The sequence below is a fragment of the Pan paniscus genome, chromosome 16, assembly GCF_029289425.2.
Source record: "Pan paniscus chromosome 16, NHGRI_mPanPan1-v2.0_pri, whole genome shotgun sequence".
In the NCBI taxonomy this organism is placed as follows: domain Eukaryota; kingdom Metazoa; phylum Chordata; class Mammalia; order Primates; family Hominidae; genus Pan; species Pan paniscus.
In genome coordinates this window covers 63,255,752-63,278,004 of record NC_073265.2, presented here as the reverse complement: position 1 = coordinate 63,278,004, position 22,253 = coordinate 63,255,752, and the positions used below count along the sequence as shown (strand labels likewise).

At 53.6% G+C, this 22,253-nt stretch overlaps 1 protein-coding gene across 20 annotated transcripts in view; it reads right to left on the bottom strand.

The window, feature by feature from the left end:
* Positions 1–8,365: 8,365 nt before the first annotated feature.
* The window catches only part of PML (PML nuclear body scaffold), a 52,136-nt gene continuing 38,248 nt past the window's right edge, over positions 8,366–22,253 (bottom strand). For 2 of the 20 annotated variants that reach the window (XM_055098136.2, XM_008971853.4), the window contains 4 exons: positions 21,727–21,985; positions 20,610–20,662; positions 11,993–12,143; positions 8,366–10,908 (listed from right to left, as the gene is read on the bottom strand). In XM_055098136.2, coding sequence (XP_054954111.2) covers positions 10,901–10,908; positions 11,993–12,143; positions 20,610–20,662; positions 21,727–21,985 — 471 coding nt within the window. In that variant the 3' untranslated portion in view covers positions 8,366–10,900. 20 annotated transcript variants of the gene reach the window in all.

The window sequence follows — 22,253 nt, the reverse complement described above, 5'->3', positions numbered from 1 at the left end:
AGAACAAAATTACAGGAATAGGGCCGGGCACAGTGGCTCATGCCTGTAATCCCAGCACTTTAGTAAGCTGAGGCGGGCAAATCACCTGATGTCAGGAGTTTCTGACCAGCCTGGCCAACGTGGTGAAGCCCCGTCTCTACTAAAAATACAAAAATTAACCAGGCATGGTGGCGCGTGCCTATAGTACCAGATACTTGGGAGGCTGAGGCAGGAGAATGGCATAAAACCGGGAGGCAGAGCTTGCAGTGAGCCGAGATTGCACCATTGCACTCCAGCCTACACAACACAGCGAGACTCCGTCTCAAAAAAAAAAAAAAAAAAATTACAGGAATACATTTAGCAAAGAGGCACCAAAATTGAGATAAGGGCCACTGTCCCACCTGTGACATCTTCCATTCTTGAGTCATGGGGGTTGCAAGCCAGGGAACAGAGTCTTCTGCCTGGAAGCTAAAACCAGGTTTTGGGGTAGGTTCAGAGAGACTGTTCAGACTGAATATGCATGTTGCCAGGTCAAAAATATCCCGATTGCAAGAGCATTTGCAAAGACAATGGTGCTCAGGGGAAGATAATGCTGTGTGTTTAAAAGGTAAAAAAAATTAAAAGAATGGAAACAAGGAAGAAAAAGTGACCGGAGGGTAGGGTGACCATACGTTCTGGTTTGCAAGGTACAGCTAAAATTATGTCTGCTGTCCTGGTGCAATTATTATAGTGCCCCTTTCACTCTCTTTAAGTGTCTGGATTTGGATGATAAAGCATATGAACACCCTACCAAAGACAGGAAGTTAGGCAGAAGACCCATGTGTCCATTTTAAACGGTGCGGCCTGATCTGCAGTCACGCTCGTGCTGCTGCCCAGCTGAGCGCTCTGCACCACCTCTGCCTCGCCCTACCACACCCTGCCTGGGTCTCCTGGAAGGCTGGAGCGGAACCCTCGGCTCCCGCGCTGCCCTGGTGCCACCTGCAGGCTACATGGGGGAACTGCTTCTCCACCCCCACCCCCCTCAACCCCACTATCCTCCACCCCCACCCCACCCCACTATCCTCCACCCCGCCTCCCCACCCCAACCCTGGACAGCCATGGACTGGCCAAAAGACATTCAGAGCAAGTGAAGCCCTGCCTGGGGAGTTGGCTGGAGCCAACAATAAAAGCCCGCGTTACACAATCAGACCAGCCCACTTTAAACTAACAAAGCCAAGCTCCTCTTCCTATCCACTCCTGAGGTCCTGTCTCATTTTGTAGACGGTAAACTGAAGCCTAATTATAATTTTCATTGGCATTGTGTCCAGAATTGGTGGGTTCTTGGTCTTACTGACTTAAAGAATAAAGCCACAGACCCTCGCGGTGCGTATTACAGTTACACGCCTCGCGGCGTGTCCAGAGTTTGTTCCTTCTGGTGGTGGGCGTTTGTTCTTTCTGCGGGGTTCGTGGTCTTGCTGGCTCAAGAATGAAGCTGCAGACATTTGCTGTGAGTGCTACAGCTCTTAAGGTGGTGCTTCTGGAGTTGTTCCTTTCTCCAGGTGGGTTCGTGGTCTCGCTGGCTTCAGAAGCGAAGCTGCAGACCTTCGCCGTGAGCGTTACAGCTCATAAAGTCACCGTGAACCGAAAAAGCAAGCGGTAACAGGATTTATTTCAAAGAGCAAAAAAAACAAACCCCCACAACATCAAAGGGGATCTACAAACCATTACCACTGCTGCTGGGGCAGCCTGCTTTTATTCTCTTACCTGGCCCTACCCACATCCTGCTGATTGGTCCATTTTACAGAGAGCCGATTGGTCTGTTTTACAGAGAGCTGATTGGTCCGTTTTGACAGGGTGCTGATTGGTGCGTTTACAATCCCTGAGCTAGACACAAAAGTTTTCCATGTCCCCACTAGATTAGCTAGATACAGAGTGTGGATTGGTGTATTTACAAACCCTGAGCTAGACACAGAGTGCTGATTGGTGCATTTACAAACCTTGAGCTAGATACAGAGTGCCGATTGGTGCATTCACAATCCCTTAGCTAGACATAAAGGTTCTCCAAGCCCCCACCAGAGTAACTAAATACAGAGTGCCCATTGGTGCATTCACAAACCCTGAGCTAGACACAGCGTGCTGATTGGTGTGTTTACAAACCTTGAGCTACAGACAGGGTGCTGATTGGTGTATTTACAATCCCTTAGCTAGACGTAAAGATTCTCCAAGTCCCCACCAGACTTAGGAGCCCAGCTGGCTTCACCCAGTGGATCCCGCACGGGGGCCGCAAGTGGAGCTGCCTGCCAGTCCTGGGCCGTGCGCAGGCACTCCTCAGCCCTTGGGTGGTCGATGGGACTGGGTGCCATGGAGCAGGGGGTGGCGCTCGTCCTGGAGGCTCCGGCCGCCCAGGAGCCCATAGCAGGGCGGTGTGGGGAGGCTCAGGCATGGAGGGCTGCAGGTCCAGATCCCTGCCCCGCGGGGAGGCAGCTAAGGCCTGGCGAGAAGTCGAGCACAGCAGCCGCTGGCCCGGGTGCTAAGCCCCTCACTGCGGGGGGCTGGCGGGGCCCGCTGGCCGCTCCCAGTGCTGGGCCTGCGGACCACGCCCACCCGGAACTCGCGCTGGCCCGCAAGCGCCGTGCGCAGCCCCGGTTCCTGCCTGCGCCTCTCCCTCCACACCTCCCCGCAAGCTGAGGGAGCCGGCTCTGGCCTCGGCCAGCCCAGGAAGGGGCTCCCACCATGCAGCGGCGGGCTGAAGGGCTCCTCAAGTGCCGCCAAAGTGGGAGCCAAGGCAGGGGAGGCCCGAGAGCAAGCCAGGGCTGCCAGCAGGCTGTCACCTCTCAGTAGGATTGTGAAGCATACAGCTGGAGCCTCCCAGGTGACATTCCCCACATCTGTCTTTCCCCTAACACTTTAGTGTAGTGGGGAAGCAAGAGAGCTTAAGCTTACTAAGCTCCTACCGTGTACTGGCCAGAGTGGGCACTTTTCTTTCCAGCCTTGCAATTGATGGGAAATAGGTGATTGTACAACTAGGATACAGGATCAGAGTGGGCTGGCGATGTGCTCACAGTCTCTCAGCTGAAACTGGAATCCAGGGGTCTTTGACTCAAAAGCTAGTGCTCGTTTTGGGTCTCCAGCTTAAGCAATAGTTGCAAAATGCAAAGAGCACCATGAAAATCTAATATTGATCCATGTAAGACTGTATTGCAAACAGAAACATGGAGTGTCTTCGTGGGGGGTGACGGCGAGATGGGGAGATTATCTCAGGTCTATGTAACCTGGGAAGTCTCCGAGAAAAATGAATGAAGCATGACTAAGTGCAATTTGTCTGATAAACAAAATCTGTCAGAACGTGGGGCTTTGTGGGTCCTGAGTGAAGGTAAGAACCCATAGTGCTGGATATTTGCTAAGGTGTTCTTTATAAAATCACTCAGGGCCTCAGGGCCTCCACCTTCTTCATGACCCTAGGTCCACTTGCCTCGGCCTCCCAAAGTGCTGGGATTACAGGCATGAGCCACTGCGCCCAGCTGGTTGGTCTGACTTACTGTGCAATCAATCCATCCTGGGGTCGGCCAGGGCTTTAAGGCTCTAGAACTGTAGGAGATAGTCAGTGCTCCTGAATTCCACCCCCAGGCCTTCTGCACTCAGTCTGAGATGAATGATTTCAGGAAATCAGACAAGCAACACAGGATTTCACAATATCTCATACTTGTCTGACTGGCTAGCGTTTTGGAAAATTTCTGCGGTTAGCTAGCTAGCTTTTGTAATCTGCTTGGCTATCAAGTTTGGGATATTTATAATATTTATAAACTGAATTTAGCACAGTCCAGGCAGCTGGTCTTAGTTTAAGGAAGTTCCTTGAGCCAAGAATGAAGGAATTTTCCCCTCACTTGACAGCAAATGCATTTTGTAAGGGTGAACAGAGACGTCCAAACTTCCTGTTTTTTGTTTTTGTTTGTTTGGTTGTTTCATTTTGTTTTTGTTTGTTTGCTTTTAGTATGGGGAGAATCTGTTGAAATTCTAGACTCTTCTCTCAACAGAGTCTCCACAGGTATTTGCTTTATTCAGGTCCAGCGGGTCTGGAGCTGACATCTGGATTCAGAGACAAAAATAAGTGATGGTACTGGCCCCATTCCTCCCCTAGCCCCAGGCTCAGCCTGTGCCTGTGCCTGGGACCAGGACCAAGGCCACTACAGGCGAGTGTGTTCTCAGAAACTTGGATCTCCATTCCCTTCCATCTCCCTCCACCTGGCCCACCTAGTCTCCACCCACATAGAGGTGCAGCCCGCATCCCACCCACTCCTTCCCGTGACCACTTCTTACCTACATTGTAACGGGGTGGGGCCTTACCCTAAATCATGCATTCTCAACAGAGGCATTATCACCCCACAGAGGATGAAAAGGCAGGGGAGGAAGGGCAGTTGACCATCTTGGCTATTACCATGGTTTCTGACCCTCCAAAGGCTCACAGTCCATACATATGTCCATGTAAGGAAGAAGTAAAACCATCTCTATTCGCAGATGATGCGATCTTGTATCTAGAAAATCCTATGGAATGTACAGTGTATCTATGGTATTAAAATTTCATACAGGGAGGCACAATTGGGAAAAGATGCTAAAAATGCTCCTTAAGAGGACAATAATAATAATTATAAAAAGGTCCAGAAACACTGCCCTAAACGAAAAAATTAAAATGAAAGTTCAAGCACAGGGATGAGAAGGTGGGGGTAGCTTCCAGAGACCTGCCTTCTGCATCACCTGAGACTGACAACTCAGGAGAGCATGGAAAGGAGAGAAGGAGAGACCAGGCAGCCTGTCCCCCAACACGTGGCCATGCGCTCCATGATGTGGGCCACAGATGGTGCCAGTCTAGACACAGGCTCCCCACAGGCAAATCCCAGCTCTGCCACATAAAAGTTTAATGACCCTGACGAGGTACTCAGCCTTGCTGCCCTGCTGTGCTCCTCTGTAGGAGGAAGATGGGCTGTAACCACATGGGACAGTTGGGAAGATTAAAGGTTACTTGTGCTAAATGGTGAAATCGTGTCTGGTACCCAGTTGTCTTACCTGGTTGTCCCATGCTCTCCCTCCTGGGCAGGATTGCCCACTCCTCAGTCCCTCCAATCCGATTGGTGTACATTGACCTTGTTGGAGTTGTGAGCTCAGGCAGAGCCCCTGCCAGGTGCTTCTAGAAGAGGATTTGGGGGAAAATGCAGATTGAACTTGGGGTGCCTATTAGGGGGTCGAGAAGCTCCTGCCCATCTGTTCACAGTTCCATGGACTTTTCAGTTACTATAGTCACAAAGACTTGTGGCCTGAAGAGTGACTTTAACTCCATTTCTAACTAAATTCCTAACTCACCCCAATTCTAACTCAATTCCTAATTCCTAAGGTTTATTCTCAACCTTAAGCACCAAATGTGCCCCTCCATCTGATCTAATCCCAAATCCTAACCTGGGGCCTCCCCTGAACTTTAGCTCTAACCCTCACCCCGATTCTAAGCCCACCCCATCCTTGCCCCAGTTCTAACTTGGGCCCTATCCTTAGCTGTAGAGCTCACCCTAAGTCCACTGGTAACCCAGTATTTCCCCAAATTAACAGGCCATTCACTTCCACAATCATAAGTTTTCCTCTACCTGTGTCCCTTCCGAGTGTGGAGTTACTTACTATTTGTCCTAAGTGGATCTTTAAAGAATTCCACTTCAGCGTCATTCTGAGCAACTAGATCCCAGAAATCACAATTTTTTTTTTTTTTGAGATGGCATCTCACTCTGTTGCCCAGGCTGGAGTGCAGTGGCACAATCTCAGCTCACTGCAGCCTCTGCCTCCCAGGTTCAAACAGTTCTCCTGCCTCAGCCTCCCGAGTAGCTGGGCCTACAGGTGCACACCACCACACCCGGCTAATTTTTTGTATTTTTAGTAGAGAGAGGGTTTCACTGTGTTAGCCAGGATGATCTTGATCTCCCGACCTCATGATCCACCTGCCTCGGCCTCCCAAAGTGCTGGGATTACAGGCATGAGCCATCACACCCAGCCAGAAATCAGACTTTCGATGAGCTGGTTGTATTGTTTCTTTTTTTCTTTTTCCTTTTTTTTTTTTTTTTGAGACGGAATTTCACGCTTGTCATCTAGGCTGGAGTGCAGTGGCACAATCGCGGCTCACTGCAACCTCCTCTTCCCAGGTTCAAGCAATTCTCCTGCTTCAGAGCTTCCCGAATAGCTGGAATTGCAGGCACGGGCCACCACACCCAGCAAATTTTTGTATTTTTAGTAGAGACAGGTTTCACCATGTTGGCCAGGCTGGTCTCGAACTCCTGACCTCAAGTGAACCACCCGCCTCGGCCTCCCAAAGTGAGTGCTGGGATTACAGGTGTGAGCCACCGCGCATGGCCTGGTTGTATTGTTTCTAACAGATGTTAAACTAAATATAAAAGGTTTAACATTTTTTAAAAAATGTTTCTCCACGTGCCTCGTATCTACAGTTATCTCCCATACCACAGGAAGCACGCACAGCACTTTAGAAAGGACTGAGCTGCCTGAGCTTAAACCACCAGCACTACCGTGGCCCACGCCCGTTGTCAGGCACCTGCAGGAGGGGGAGGCCACTGCACTCCAGCAGCGCCCTCTGCTGGCAGAGTCCGGGAGCAGCCCTAGCTCAGCTCCCCTTCTCGCCAGGCAGGGTCCCCAGTGTCCTACCCCCTTTGACTTGACATTTGATGCATTCCAGCCCGGGTGGTATGCACACTAGCCATGGAGTTTCCTTAATTGTGAGGAGTGAGGAAAGATGAGAAGAGAGCCCCTTACTCTAGGCTTAGGTGCTGGAGGCACCTGGGGTGTGAGGCGGAGACAAGGCTGAGGTCAGAGGAGGAGATGGGGCCTGCTGGCAGGGCTAGGCTGAGGGTGAGACTCAGGCATGGAGAGTGGTCAGGGTTGGGGCCAGGAGTCAGAGTGAGGCTGGGATAGGGAGAACGGTGGACATGGGCAGGGAGAAGGGTGGACATGGGCCAGGACAAGGTGAAGTAGAGGGTGGGAAAACAGCCTGACCAGGCTCTGTGACAGCTGCTGGAGCTAAGAGCCAGGTTGGGGTTGGGGGCAAAGCAGATTTTTAAATGACTTCAGGCCTCAGAAGGAGACCCTGGAGCAGGGCTTCGCTGAGCTGCCACACAGAAAGTTTGTTCTCTACTCCGGGCCCCAGTGAGTGAAATGTCCCATCTGGGTGTGCTGGGAGCACAGTGCCACCTCCTGCCCAGCCCCTCCATAGTTGACCCCTTGATCTTGGCTCCTTCAGACCCCAGGACCCCCACAATTGTTTGTTCATCCCAGATCTTGTTCTTTACTACCCTGAAGACAAGCCCATGTTTTTTGTTTTTTTCTAAGATCTAAAATGTGTTTATTTTCCTATAATTCATAAAGCACTTTATAAAGCAGTAAGATCTTAAATTTGTGCACTTTTAAAATATACCAAAAGGCTATCTTCACACACATTTTCTCATTGGTTCCCACAAAGATCCCTTGAAGTCAAAAGGAGCCGCATTCTCCCGTTTGACAGAGGCGCAGCCTGAGGATCAAGGAGGGAGGTTAATGTGCCAAAGAGGGCCACAGACTACTAAGTGAGGATTGAAACTCAGTGTCCTGACTTCTAACCCAGTAAGCTCCCATTAGTTGACACGTAAACACCTGAGATATAGTCCAAAGATGAAGCACAGGTGACATATTGGAACTGGATCTTCTTGGTCAAAGGATCAAGCTGAGAGAATAAAACTCCAGGACTGGAATCTGGGCATCTGGGATGGTAGTTGGGGTCAAGGGTGGTGGCACTGATCAATTCCCATTACCTGGCTGCTCACCCACGCCAGTGGTGGACTAATTCCTATAATGCTTGTGCCAGGGGAATCCCTCGGGTACTAACTGAAGCTCCACCTGTGATGGCCAAGACAACACATTCATCACCTGTTACCAAAGTCCTGGGCCTCCCACACCTCCCTTTTTAAGGGTTTTACCACCTGTCACTCAAGGAACACAGAGAGAAGTACAGGATTAGCCAGTGAAGGGCAGTGGCAAAGTTCCTGCAGACTCTGGTCTCTAGTTCCTGACTTTCTCTAGGAAGTAATTCTTGAAATCGGTGCTTCTTTCCTGCCACGTGGCACTCCCATTTGGAGATGATCCAAAGGAAAGCCTACCCTGGGTCTCCCCACTTGTCATGTGGGGGGATTCACATGCTTAAGGCTCACAGCATTGAGCAACAAAGGGCTCTCAGCTCTGCTAAGTCCTAAAAGACGCCCCACAAAACACAGTTGTGCTGGGCAAGTGGCCACAAGCCTATGCCTGGGAGAGCCCCCTCCTATCCAGGCAAAAGGCTTCTCAGTGGTTCCTCTGGGGGTGCTGAGCAGAGTCTGTGATTGGAGCATCAGGCTTTCAAGATTCACATCTTTATTAAAGGCTGTGACAGTGGAGGCAGGGCAGAACACCCCTCAATCACATCTGAAAACAGCACACATGGTGGGGCTGGAAATCAGTGGGCCCAGTCTCCCTTCCTCCTTCCATCTGCATCAATCTGTTTCCATCGGTGCTTCAGAACCAGCGCCTGTTTTAACAGTCTGGCATCAGAATCTTATTTTAAATGCATCAAAATTCACTGTGAGAGCCAGCACTCCGGTCGTAGGAACAAGACCCTATGGAATTCCTCAGTGGGTCTTCAGGGGCCCCATGGGATGGGGCTGCAGTATGGGTACACAGATTTCACCAGTGTGAAAGCTGAGGTCATCAGCCATGGAGGCTAGAGGCCTGGGCTGCTTGGGAAGCATCCCAGGAGCAGGGAGCTAATGAGAAGGGATGGGAAGGAGGGAGGAGGAGGAAGGGGCCGTCGTTCTGCTAATCAGAGCGGACAACCCTGACCTGCCTCTGTTCTGCTGTTGACCTCTGATGTGACCACAAGGCTGGGGACTAACAGTTTGGAATGGGAGCTAGAATTCAAGGATGAGAAGTCTTCCTGTCCACTGCCTCAGAGGCCTGCTTTCCATTCCTAAAAATGCAGGATGGCACAGCCAGATGGCCGCTCTGACCGTGGAGGCCAATCAGCCGATTTTACAGATGGGGACACTAGAGCTTAGGAAGGGACCTGTTCCTAGGCCACACTCACTGCACAGTCAGAGATAGGGACGGGACTTTCTCTGCTGTTCCACACTGCTTCCCCTTGGAGGAGCAGTCTATGAGAGCAGCGGTTCTCAAACTTGAGCATGCACCAGCATCACCGGGAGAACCTGTTAAAACACAGACTGGGCCCCACCCTGAAGATTCTGATTCCAGAGGCCTGTGGTAGAGCCCACAGGTCTGCATTTCTAAGAAGCTCCCAGGGGATGCTGATGCCGCAGGTCCTGGAATACATGCTGAGTAGCGCTGGGCATTCCTTGGGACGGCTGAGGGTGAGGGCAGTGCAGGAAGAGCCAAGGGCCATGCTGTGAGGGGTCTGGTGGCCTGAGGACCAAAGAGCAAAGCTGTGGCCAAGCAGAGGTGTCTGTGCAGCCAGGAGGAAGGAAGCAAGCTTTGGAAGGTCAGGCTTTGGAAGCAGGGACATGCATGGAACATCAGTTTCTGTCTTTGCTGATGAGGCCCCTCTGGGATGAAAGGAGAAGGGAACAGAGTTGGCCTCTGGGCAGGTGGAGGGTGGGGGACCCTAACCTCATGAGGGGCAGTTTGGTTTGGAAGGCACTTTGAGTTGCCATGGGCTGCCAGGGCTGTAGCCAGCATCACCTCAGACTGTTCTGTGTGGGAGCTGTCAGCAGGTGTCCAGGGGCAGGGGCTGGGGTCAGGGCAGAGCTGTAAGGACACCCAAGGTAGTGGCAGGTGGGATGGATGGGGCAAGACCAGGGCCACCTAGAGAGCCCAGAGGTCATGCCTTCCTCACTCAGGACCTCCCTGGTTCTAGCTCCTGGAAGGAGGGGCTAATAGGAGTCTGGTGCACACCTAGGGTGGTGGGTGCTCAGCTTTGGAACCTTCTCTGTAGGATGTTTAGAGAAGGGAAATTTGGTCCCAGAGAAAGGGAACTGATTCTGAACCAAATGACAACTGAGGGCTGGGTACCAGGACCTGGGAATGCTGTGATGGGTGGGGCCTGGCTCAGGGACCCCATCCCTCTCTGCCCACCAGAGACTCCAAGCTGGTCACCCCCTCCTCTCAGCTCTGCTGGGAGGCCCTCTCTGCCAAGCCATGGCCAGCAAGAGGGGTGGAGACTCCTTCTGCCCGTGCCAGCGCCGGACCCTCCAACAGGCCTTCAAAGTAGGTGCCCAGAGCCTGCAGGTTGAAAGCAGGCTGGGCAGGGGGCAACGTGGTGGTCTGCAGGCTTAGATAGCGGCTGTACTTCTTCAGGCCCCCCTGCCGGTCACGGCGGTGTGCACTCAGCAGCTCCATGAAGCTCACGTTGTGTAGGGCCAGGAGGCGGGCCTCAGCCCGGGGCAGCACAGCCGCCTGCACCAGGGGCTGCAGGGAGGCAAAGCACTGCAGGCTACTGAAGGGGTAGACATGCTGGGCCAGCTGGGGGCCCGGGGAGACCTCGAGGAGGCGGCACAGGTCACGCATGGCCAGCACGGCAGCCATGGCGCTGCGCTCGCTCATGTTTCTCGCCAGGTAGGTCTGGGCCAGGTTCTTGAGTTTGAAGCTGCTGGCCCCGGGCACACGCTCCCGGATGAGAGGCAGGGCAGCCAGGAAGCCCGAGATGGCCTCCTGGAATTCCCACAGCCTGTTAATGTCCTCCAGGGCCCGGAAGAAGTTTGGGAGGCCAGGCCCCCACAGCTTGTAGCAGGCCAAGATAGGGCGGCGCATGGAGCTCAGAAAGCTGAGGAAGTGCTGCAGCCCCACCTCCAGGGACACGGCCTTGGAGTAGATGCTGAAGAAGGCTTCAGGCTGGATGACCACGCGGAACTTGCTTTCCCGGTTCACCGCAGCCAGCTGGCTAATCTTCTGGGCTGGGCAGGAGAGAAGGGTAGGGTGAGGACCCAGGGTCACAGAGAGCTCTGGGGTGGGAGCAGGGGGTCCTCTAGGGCTGCTGACTCACCATCTAGAGACCTCACCTTGGGGTCTGCTGGCAGTAGCCACACATCAGCCCCCAAATGCAGCTCTGACCCTGGTTGTGATGGGATAGCAGTCAGAAGGGGAGGCTCGGCTGCCCTCCAAACACTGTTCACCAGCTGGGGATCCAGCTCTCCCCTCCTCCACTACCGGCCCCAGAGTTGGCCAAACCCCATGGATACGGGTCCCTCCTGTCTTCTATCAGCCTCAGCCACCTATACTAGAGATCCCAGGCTGCTTGAACTTAGCTCTCCATCTCATGCTCCTTCCTCCAATCCCCTCAAGGACCCCAGCCCAGTCAGAGCCCTGGGACATAGACAGCACTCCACTCAGAGCAAGGCCAAGAGCCTCCCACTGAGGTCTGCAAATGACTTTTCTGTACCATGAAAACACTTGCTGTTTCTGTCTGGCTGGGCTAGCCCCAATGTTGAGTCCATGCCACAGGGGAGGGCCTGGGGCTCTGGCTCAAGGAGGGGCATTTGCAGAGCCAGGGCAAGCACTGGAGGAAGTAGAGGGGCTTCCAGGATAAGGGGTCTGATCCCTCTGTGACCTTGGATCTGTGGGCAGCCCTGTGCAGCCACCTGTGGGATTGGCCCTCTACTCAGAAACGTGTAGCACAGCCAGAGGCCTTACTTGGATGACACGGCTCACGGCAATGAGCTCACGCATTGTGTTTCTGTCTAGGAGTGTGTTCCCCAGGCTCTCTGTCTAAGAGAAGAACTGGTCAGAGGTGCACTTGTGGAGGCATCTGCCTCTCTCGCACACTCAGGCACTGGATAAGGCGGACATCTTTATTCAAGCCAGCAAATGACACGCCAGGAGCCCAGGTGAGCCGGAGTGCTCTGCCCAGCCTGGCTGCAGTTGTTGGCCAGAGCTCAGAGCTCTCCTGGGCCTGGCAGATGGCTCTGCCTGCTCTTCTTTTTGGGACTCAGAGACTAAATTAGAAAGGGGTGGGGGTAGCCCCAGGAGAACCCACTTTCATTGTCAATCTTGAGGTCAAAGAAAACCAGAGGTCTGTCTTCTGCTTGGGGGTCAGCAAGGTTCTCGTCCAGGACCCTGAGGGTGCTGGGGCCTTCCAGCTGGAGGTCACTGGACTCACTGCTGCTGTCATCCAGCTCTCGGGAGGACTGCAACACAGAAAAACCAAGTGTCAGGTATTCAGAGGGCCAAGGCAAGCACCTGTGCAGAACACTAGCAAGCTGGTATAGCTGGGGGCATCTGCGTGCACATGAAGGAGGGTGTACCACTGGGAAAGGGGACGTGTGCACAAGAGAAGGTATGTGTGCATGAATGGGTATGAACTGGGTGTGTCACATGTGAGGGTTACATGTGTGAACCAGGGCATACACCCTCATGAGTAGGGGAGGAAGGGTGACACACACAGGTTGTGAACGTGCATGTGTGGGAATGAATCCAAGTGCTAAATCTGTGTGTGCATGCACAGTTAAGTGTGAGCTGTGAACCTGCGTTGACACAAGTGTATGAAAGTGTGAGAGAAAATACCAGTGGGTGTGTGCATGAGTGTGCTGTGCTGCTTATGGAGGCTCAGGGAAGGAGCCATCTGCTATGGCAGGCAGGACCTGAGATGTCTGCTCCTAATTTCATCTTTCTGAGCAGACTCAGAAGAAACACCAAAACTTGGGACGGGAGAAAGAAGCCTCATCTTGAACCCCAGATGATTCTTTGGAAGGGGTCGGGAGCCTGCCTTTTCTTGTCCCCGAAGTCAGCCGAGGTGCCAGTGTCCTACACAAAGGCGAGGGGAAGGACTGCTTGGCCTCCTGAAGGCCACATCTAGGTGGACACCCAGGTCCTTGGCAGTGAGAGAGCAGTGGAGGCTCTTGGCATCTGCCCCAGCAGCTTAGAGAAACCTGAGTTTTGGGAGTCCTTCAGGTGAGGCGTTCTCTCCTGTCCCAAGGTCCTGGTGGGAACACTGTTCGAGAAGCCATGGGATGGGGAGCCAGAGGATGAGGGAAGGGCTCCAGCTCTGAGATTTTCCCAAGGGACTGGGACTACAGAGGGAGGTGGAGCCTCTGATGGTAATACAGAGTTAATTGCTTATCATCTGCTCAGCTGCCAAGCCCAGATGTTTAGTCTTTGATGACCAACTTGGAACCTCCCATGAATGGCACCTGTGGACGTTAGCCAGAGACCAGCAAGGAAGAGACAAGGCCAGGATCACAGGGCCAGTTGGGAGCATGGCTGGGACAGAGTCCAGGGCAGGCCTTGGGTTTTTCCTCTTTATGGACTGCCGCTGGCTTCTCAATGAAGTTGGTGTCACCTGGTGCTAAAGCCTCAGTTAATTCTGGCCTCTGGCTAATGTCCCTGGCCTAGGAGGCAGCACATTTCCCCAGACCCTTCCAATGCCCAAGTGAAACATCTGCTTCCAACCAAGCTTCAACTGAGAGAAAAAGCGTTTCCGCCCACAAGTAACCTAAGATGTGGTGGGTTTTCGTAGGAGTGGCTGGATTTCACTGGATTTGCATTTCACAGACCTGCTCCAGGCTCATCAGCTTTCTGCCAGTTATTGTCAGAAGCAGACACTCACTATGAATCCATCTAGAGCTGGCTTTGCCTCTTCATATCCAGGGATCTAGTCAGAGAGTCTGCCCAGCGCCTCGCATCTCCAGATCCTCATTCAGCCACGCTGTCAAAAGCTGATTTCACACGTCTTGCTCCGGGTGAGCCCACACTGCTGTCTCGCCTTTCCAACTCGGTTTCCTCCCTGTAAGGAGCCTTCTACAAGGCGTCTTCCTAGCTTGTAGCTGGGTGGCTGGAGACTCCACCTTCTCCCGCTTTGGGAGAATCCAGTTGTTTCCTCTCTCCAGGCTTCACCGGGCAGCAGCGCTCTCCCACAAGCTGGCGGAGGGGCTGGGCTCCCCTTCTGGGTCCTCCCTGGTTCAGATCCTTGGTGCCAATAGCTGAGGCTGAGTCCATGCTGCCACCCACTGACATGGCACACAGGACTTTCTCTTTTTCGTTCTTCTTCCTGCTCCAAACCCAACTGCAAATGCCCCTTTGTGTTCCTGAGTGCCTCCACAAAGCTCGGGGCAATGTCCTCGGCCTTAGAACCAGTCTTCCCGCCTTCAGATCTGCTCTTCCAAGAGGAGAGCTCCCTGGAGAGCCACAGTGCTGTCTCTTTAGGCCACCCCTCCCATCGTTACAGCAGGGTCATTTATGGCAGCCACTAGAACCTCGTTTTTAGAGCCTTCCATTGTCCCGGGGCCAGGGAAATTGTCCTTTGTCCTAAACTTACTCGAGCTGCCTTCTCTAAGAAACCTCTACTGTCTCCTTTAATAAAAGGACACCCCCTTTCCACCAAGCTTGTTAATGGAGGAGAGGCTGGATCTTTCAGCCCTGACTCACTTCCTCCGAAATTCCTCTTGCCCGTGGGGACTTCCATAAAGTATGGCCACCCATGGAGCTGGTCTCACTGGAACTCCAGCCAGCTGTAAACCCAGAATTCTCCCCTGCCCCGCCTTAAACTCCAGCATCACGGCTGGGGAGTGCTGACGCATTTAAACAAGACTTTCTGAAAGACTCAGGTTTGCCAGCAGGGCCATCAGACATAGTGGCCTGGTGCAGAACATACTCCCCTCCCTGCTCACTAGGGGAGACTCTCCCATTCTGCCCCCAGGCCCCACACCTTGGCCTTATTCTGCAAATTAGGATAACTGGGTGTCGGGGGAGCACAGAGAGGGACAGTCACTGGAAAAGACTTAGATTTGCTTGGAAGAGAAAAGGAAGGGGGACAGAAGAAAGAAGATGGGAAACAGAGCCTTGAGCCTGCGTGTGAGGACCGGGAATGAAGGGGGAAAGCTTTGCTATGCAGTGAGAGATGCCAGGCGCCAAAGAAAAGGGGAAGAAGGACTGAAGAAGTGCTGCTGGGGTTATGAGCTGGATTCCCTTTAATGTTCTTTCAAAAGATGCAAGTAAATACTGGGATTTATTTCTTTATTATACTTGGTTAATGGACATTGTTTCTTTGAATGCAAAACTGTGTTCAGGGTGAGCCTCGTGAGAGCCAGGATTTTTTCAGGATATACATGCAACTTGGATACACCTGCAATCTGGCTCATGAGCTACATCCATCTCACTCCCCTTCCTCATAGATCTCACGGCCTGAGCAGGTCAACTGCATTCTAACTCAACACAGCAGGTCTAACAGTCGTCCCAAGCATGCTCAGAGGAAGTGGCTGGATTGGCATTGTAATCACACTCCAAAAGTCCAGGAGGTACATCAGGGAAGATCCAGCCTCTCCCCTCCTCTGCTGTATTACACCCTGGTATGAAAATGTCAACTGCATTCAAGACTGCCACATCTATAAACAAATGAGCAGCATTCCTCTACCACAGACATGCAATGAATCCCCCGATTCAGTGGTTCTTGACTTTGGTTAGGCATTCATAGCTTTAAGAAAAAACTGAGGCCCAGGCTGCACCCAAGACTGATTCGATTAGAATCTCAGGGCGTAGGACCTAGGAATCTGTAGTTGGGAAAACTCCCCAATGTACAGCCAGCTTGAGAACAATTGTCCTTATCACTGATTCATTCCAGGTTTGCTCATCAGCCAAACACAAGCCAAACTCTGATAGTCAGCATCCAGCCTCTGGAAGATACAGAACATCTGACATTCATGCTTATCAGGAGCCCTCAAGCTCCTGAAGAACTTTCTGAGCACTTAAGCATCAGCTACAGCTGGGATCAGTTTGGCAAGACACATGCATTGCTATCTTTCTGCAGACACAAAACCCCAGCTCTTGCAAAGCCTCAAAGACCCCAGGAATACTGCACATGTTATGAGTGAACTGGACCATAAACTCGGCCAGCCCGTGGCCTCTGCTGCCCTTCTGCCTAGCTCCAGCCTCTTGGCCAGCCCCTCCGTTTCATTTTCTCAGATGCACACTCACCAGTGCCACGGCCCCTCCCCTGGATCAGCCATTCCCGACAGGCCTCCCTTCCTCCGCCGTCACCACTGCCACTTCTGCCACAGGCTGCCCCCTCGCCTTGGCCCCCTCCTGTTGCTGCTGCCACCAAGGCACCGGAGCCAGTAATCTGTCACAAGAGTGGGTGAGAACACCTATCTTTTCCACTTTGGATCCTAAAGCAGGGGCCCCAGGGCAGGCGCACTGCTGACCCACTCTGGCAGTTTTTAAGCAAAGTCCTCACCCCAGGTACTCCACAACCAGGCCTGGGGGACTCACTGCTCCACCCCATGACTATGCCCTGCTGCCTCTCACTCCTTCTTGCACAAACAGTCTCTCACTGAATCCCTAGGACACAGGTGAAGCTCAAGGGAGGGGTTCCTAAATGCCCTGATACACTTGGAAAGTAGTAATGTAGCAGACCAGTATTCTGCAACTTTCCTCACTGCAAGGCTGGATACAAGCTGCAGAGCTGGGGAGGATGGGTTAGGTGGGAGCCAGGATCACCTTGGGAATATCACCCCACCCCCTCCAAGCTGGGGAGTAGGAATTTGCAGTGGTGGTGCTCGGTGTACTCTGGGGGCACCAGGGGTCTGGAAAGGGCCCAGAAGTTGGGTGAGAAATGCATAGGGGGGACCTAATTTGTTGGGGTTTTAAAATATATATTTTCTAAAGTTTGGGACTCCTATAACAATTTTTAAAACCTGTGTCTTAAAGCTACATACACAAAAGCAGCGGTCCTCTGGCTCTCTCCCCATGTCTCTAGGCCTGCTCTCTAATGTGAGCTCCTAGGTATTTAATTCATCATCACCTGAAATGTGCTTTTACCCCCTCCCTTAATTCACTGTATAGCCCCTAATGACTCCTTGCTGATAGCTGAGCATTACATACTCCCCGCCCCACCCCCAATATTGCTGGGGTCCCTCTACTTGATTCTCCATGACATCTGGGGATACTGTTGGCACTCCAAACCTGTTCTCCACCTTTCCTTCCCAGGCTTCTGCCTCTACCCAGGGTCAGTGGTAGCTTTAATTTTACCAAGATTATGGGATGGAAAGAAGTGCCCAGATTTCAGAGGAATTTACACCCTAGAAAGACAAGACTCAATAACTGGTTGGATGTGAGGAATAATCAAAAGGGGGGTGCCCTGGGTGGCTATGGGGTCTTGGCTTGTGCAACCGGGCAGAGAGTGGGGCGAGCCAGTGAGACGGGAGGAGAAGGTGCTGAGTTTGAGGTACCTATGGGCATCCATGCGGAGCTGTTGGAAGGTCACTGGCCATGCTGGTCTGGCAGGCAGGTGCGAGTGTTGGGTATCAGCTACCCCTGGGCAGTAACTGAAGTCAGGGGCGTGGCTGAGAGCACCTGGGAGAATACACAGACTGAAAAGAGGAAAGGGCCCAGCAGCAAACCTGCAGGAGCACCACACCCAAGAAAAAACAGAGCCTGCAGAGGAGAGGGAGGAGTGCCCAGAGCTGCATCCGAGCAGGCGATCTTTCCAGGAAAGACCGGGCCCGGCGCCGGTCAAGAATAATAACGACTAAACGCGACACTGCACCTAGAGGCAGAGAGGCCACCCTGGTACTGGCGGGGAAGCGCAGGAGGTGGGGTGAAGAAGGGGCAAGGAGGGGGCTGAAGTGTAAACAAGGAGAGCAGAGGAAGGGGAGCCGACAGCTGGAGAGAGAAGTGGGTGGAGTTTTCTGAGATGAGAAAGACCTCATTCAGGGTGTTTAGTTCAGAAGGCAGTGGATACATTAGAAGATGCAAGAGAGATAAGGAGGAGGAGGAGTGAGGCTCCCAGGGGGTCAAGGGCTGGGGCCAGGACACAGGGTGAGTCCTGGAGGCAGGTGGACATCCCTTCCACCCTAACGAGGGCAGGGAAGGGGTGCGATGGAGATCTGTAAATAGCAAGATGTCAACTGTCCCTATGCCATTGGAGAGCTCCTGTCTTCTCCCTGGAGCAGAAGGTGCCGCCATCAGCTGAGGGTGAGGCTGGGACAAGGGCCCAGTGAAGAAAGGCAGGCGGGGGCTGCCCTGCAGAGCGAAAGGACATGCTGGGCGGAGCACCAAGGAGCCCTTAGCAGTCACAGGCAACCACTCATAGTTTTCCCAGGCCTTTCTCCTGCAGATCTCAGTCTCCAGGTGGCAGCACAGAGGCGACAAGCTCCTGAGTCCTTCCAGGATTTTCTGCTGGGCAGGGAGCTGCAATTCTGATGAAAGATGGGATGAAATGGGGAGTGCGCGGGGCTGGAGGGAGGCGAAGGTAGGACTGAGAGCTCAAGGAACAGGAGGCTGCGGTCAGAGTCTGAGAGGACCGGCTGAGGGACCGACAGTGCTCGGTGATGGCGAGGTGCAGGGCACGGCCACGGGGCAGGCAGCTGTCTGGGGGAATGGGGTGACAACCCCTGAGAGGTTAAGGAGTGGCGGGCAGGTCGGTGGAAGTAGAAGTCACTCAGGAGGAAGGCAGGACCTGAGCAGGGAGAAGAAATCTGGGAGGTGAATGCTCACGTCTGCCCTCAGTGAGGGTGGGCAGGTGGGTGTCTGAGATGAGCTGGGGAGCATGGGGCCCACCCTGAGAGGGACAGAGGATCTTACCAGACGGCCAGGAAGGGGCTGGAACAGTCCAGGAAGCAGGGGGCCTTGACCCTACCTCCCACCTCTGATGCCCATGAGTGTGGGAGGAAGAGGGGACATGGTATCCCCAGAGGAGAACTGAGTTCCAGCATAGGGAAGAGAGAACAGCCTGCAGGGAGGAGCTGGATCCATCGGAGAACGCGATGGTCATGGAATAAGGGTTCGCAAGGGTGATGGTTCAACAAGTGTTTATTGAGCAGCCACATCTGCCAGGTCTTGGGATAGCCAGTCCCTGTGCTCATGGGCTTAGATCCTGGCAGAGGCCTAGTGGAGAGGCTTGGGGTGGGGGTCGGGGCATGGAAGGCTGTGCTATTGGCCAGGGACTCAGAACACAGGAGGGTGCAAGGGTGACAGAAGTTTCTTTCTTGGGCAAAAAGGCCTGGAATGGTGGCTTGAATCTCAGCCATGCCTTAGCCTTCCCCTCTCAGCCAGAGAAGACCCAGGTCTCCCTGCCCAGAGGTCCATGCATAGCCATTCATTCGTTGATTCATTCCTTAACCAAGAATTAATGAGTGCTACTCTGTGCAGGGCCTGTAAGAGCATGGGCTGGAGGAGGCAGCTCAGGGGCCGGGCAGGGGTGTTGGCTGCAAGGTTACAAGAGAAGGGTAGCACTCTCAGAGGCCTGCTTGACGGGCGCCTGGGACTGGGCTGATGGGGGGCCTTTCTGGGGCACAGGGTGGTGGGAATGTAATTGGAGAGGCTTCCAGAGGCACTTGGACTTGAGAGGCCTCCATGGAGCCTCTGACAGAGTCCCCAGGGGGAACACCTGCTCCAAGAGTCTGGGCTCTGCCTTCCCCTGCCCCCACCATGGAAGACATGTCAAGCTGGGAAGCCATGGAGGAGAAGGGGAGGGCAAAAAAGTTGTTGAGCCACTGGGATAAATGGGAGGAGCCCCGGAGGGAGCGGCTGCGGGATCGCACAGCCCCTCGTATCCGGTGGGGTGGGCTGATGCCCCTTTGCAGCTGGGCAGGATGTTCCTGGGCATTGGCAGGATGGTTGAGGGGCCCTGTGATGGCAGGAGTGCTGGCTTGGACCACATGGGGAGACCAAGTCCGAATAGGGGCCCGATGCAATTGAGGGTGCAAGCGGAGGGCATGGCGAAGGCGGATGGCTCTCTGTGCTCTGTACAACAGGTAGCGGATCCCACGGTGGACGGCAGGGCGCTCCTGGTGATCAGGAGGCTGGCTGTGAGGCTCAGCATCGGGGGTGGCAGCCTGCTCAGCGGGCTGGTGGGGAGGCCAAGCTGGGGGGTGGTATGTGCCACAGGGCAGGCTGGAGGCTCCTTGTGCTCTCAGCAGAGACTGGACTGGCGAGGAGTGGGCTGGCGAGGAGTGGGCTGGCGAGGACTGTGGCTCGGCGGTCTCCATGGGCTCCATGCACTTTCCAATACAGAACCTCAGACTGAGGGCTGGAAGAGACCTCAGGGGCCACCCAGTCCAACCTTTCACTCTATTCAGATCCCCTTTTCCCCTGGACAGGTGATAGTCCAGCCTCTAGTAATAAACCTCTAGGGACAGAAGGGTCACTACCCACGAGGCCACCTGTTTCACTGTGGAATGGATTTATATATCTTTCTACATGGATGGAATCAAACCTCACTTGTTTGGCCCCTATATAGCTGCCCCGTGGCCTGACACCCCTTCACTGGCCCCCACTGGCTGCAATAAACCAAGGAATGGATTCTTGTCCAGCCCTCCTCACTGAGGACTTACAGGACAGAAAATGCATAAGGAAGCTCCAGACAAAGGCCTTGGACATTCCAGAAAAGAGACAGGGCTCTGGACACATGCTATCAGCATTTCAGAAGAGTACATATGGCTACTGAAGGCTCCTGGCCCTGGTGTAGTGGGAGGGCTGGGGTGGTCCAGGCATGCAGCTGGCATTTGGAGACTGTCCTCAGCACAGCTTGGGACTCAGTGCCTCACTGGAAAATTCCCCAGGCGCAAGGCAAGTCTGAGAGTCACCTGCTGTGGCTGTGCCCCCTGGGACCTGAAATGGGGGGAGGCAGGAGTCCTGGGCTGAACTTCTGGGCCACTCACCGAGTTTTCGGCATCTGAGTCTTCCGAGCTGCTGATCACCACAACGCGTTCCTCTGAAACGGGGAAGGGGAGATGCATTATGAACTGCCTAGGATGCATGCTGGGAGGGGTGTGGGTGTGCACCTATGGGAATCCTTGCAGGCCAGTCGGCTGGGGGCAACGGATGCCCTGCAGGGGGACAGGAACAGCCACTGTGTGTGCCAATGTGACTCTGCTTTGCATTTGGATTTGAGTAATTCACAAATGGGTTTCCATAATTTCTTGCTGTGCCTTATCTACGAATATTCAATTAAGTTATCTGCCCAGAATTCAGAATTTGCCCCCTTGTACAGGAGGCCTGACAACCGCTACCTGGTCTGGAACCTTCTGCAATCCTAAAGAAGCACATTGTCCCCATTCTCAGCTCCATGAGCTGGGATGTCTAGAGTTAAAAGATGCTTCATTTAGTTAATCAAAACCCATCGATTACCAATAGCATTTGTGGGTAAGGAATATCAGTCAGTGCTCAGTGTGTGACCAAGGCTAGGGCTCAGTCAGAATGAAGAACAAAGCTGTACTCTGGGTGAAGCAGATCCTTAGAACTCTCTTGTTCCAGATTCCTCTGGGTTGACCTCAACTCCTGCCCAACTGACTACCTGCCTGGCAGTGTTCATAGAAGATAACTCTGACAAATGAGATACTTAGGTAGGTGGCCTTTGCAGAAACACTTGGGGAAATGATGGGTGTAGACTGAGAGAGCAGAGTTAAGGTCATGGGGAGTCCAGTTTCCTGTGATGGTATGCCCAAGCCCTCTCTGGGAGTATGCTAGGCATCAGCCAACAAACTTCTTGTGAAGACCTGCCCTGTGCAAAGGCACAGTAGTGTTTGGGAGGAAGGACTCATAGAACTGTGCATTTTAGCCTGTCAGGCTCCCCACACCTCAATCATGGCAAAACACATGGTAAACTGTGTCCACTCTCACCCCCACGCACACTGTGAACTTTCCCTATCTTATTCAGTGGGAATAAGGGACTCCTGTTGGCTTTGGGCTTTCTGGATGGGGCCAAAATACAGAAGAGGGGCACCGCCCAGACCCTGGAGGGCAGCACCCAGGCCACTGCCCTACCCACCTCCCTACCTGCCTCCCCGGTGCCACTGGCCACGTGGTTGCTGTTGGGCAGGAAGACCTCACTTCCTATGACGGGGCTCCTGGGGCTAGGCGGTCCATCCAGGTGGGGTGGTGAGACTGCCTTGGAGGTGCTGGGCCTGGGCTGCTCCGGGGAGCTCCGAGCCAACCTTGCCTCCTTCCCCTCCTCAGACTCCATCTTGATGACCTTCCTGGGGCACTGGGTCTGGCTGCACTTCCTCTTCTGGGCTGTGGTTGTATTGGAGACATCCTGCACAGAGGGAGTCACAGAGCCAGGTCAGGTGCCTCCAGGGGTGAGTGGGCAGAGCCTGCCCTGACTGCCAGGGACTTGTGGCCACCCTTTTGCTCCTGCTGTCCCCTCTCCTCTGCTCTCAACCACGCAGATTACGTCTCTCTTCAGACAGGAAGCCTTCCCAAGCTGGTACTATCTGCTGTCCACCAGTCTCTGCTGGCCTCTGACAAACCTGGGTGTCTCAGCACCCCTGCTGGGCTGGGAGTGGGCCATGCTTATGGGAAGC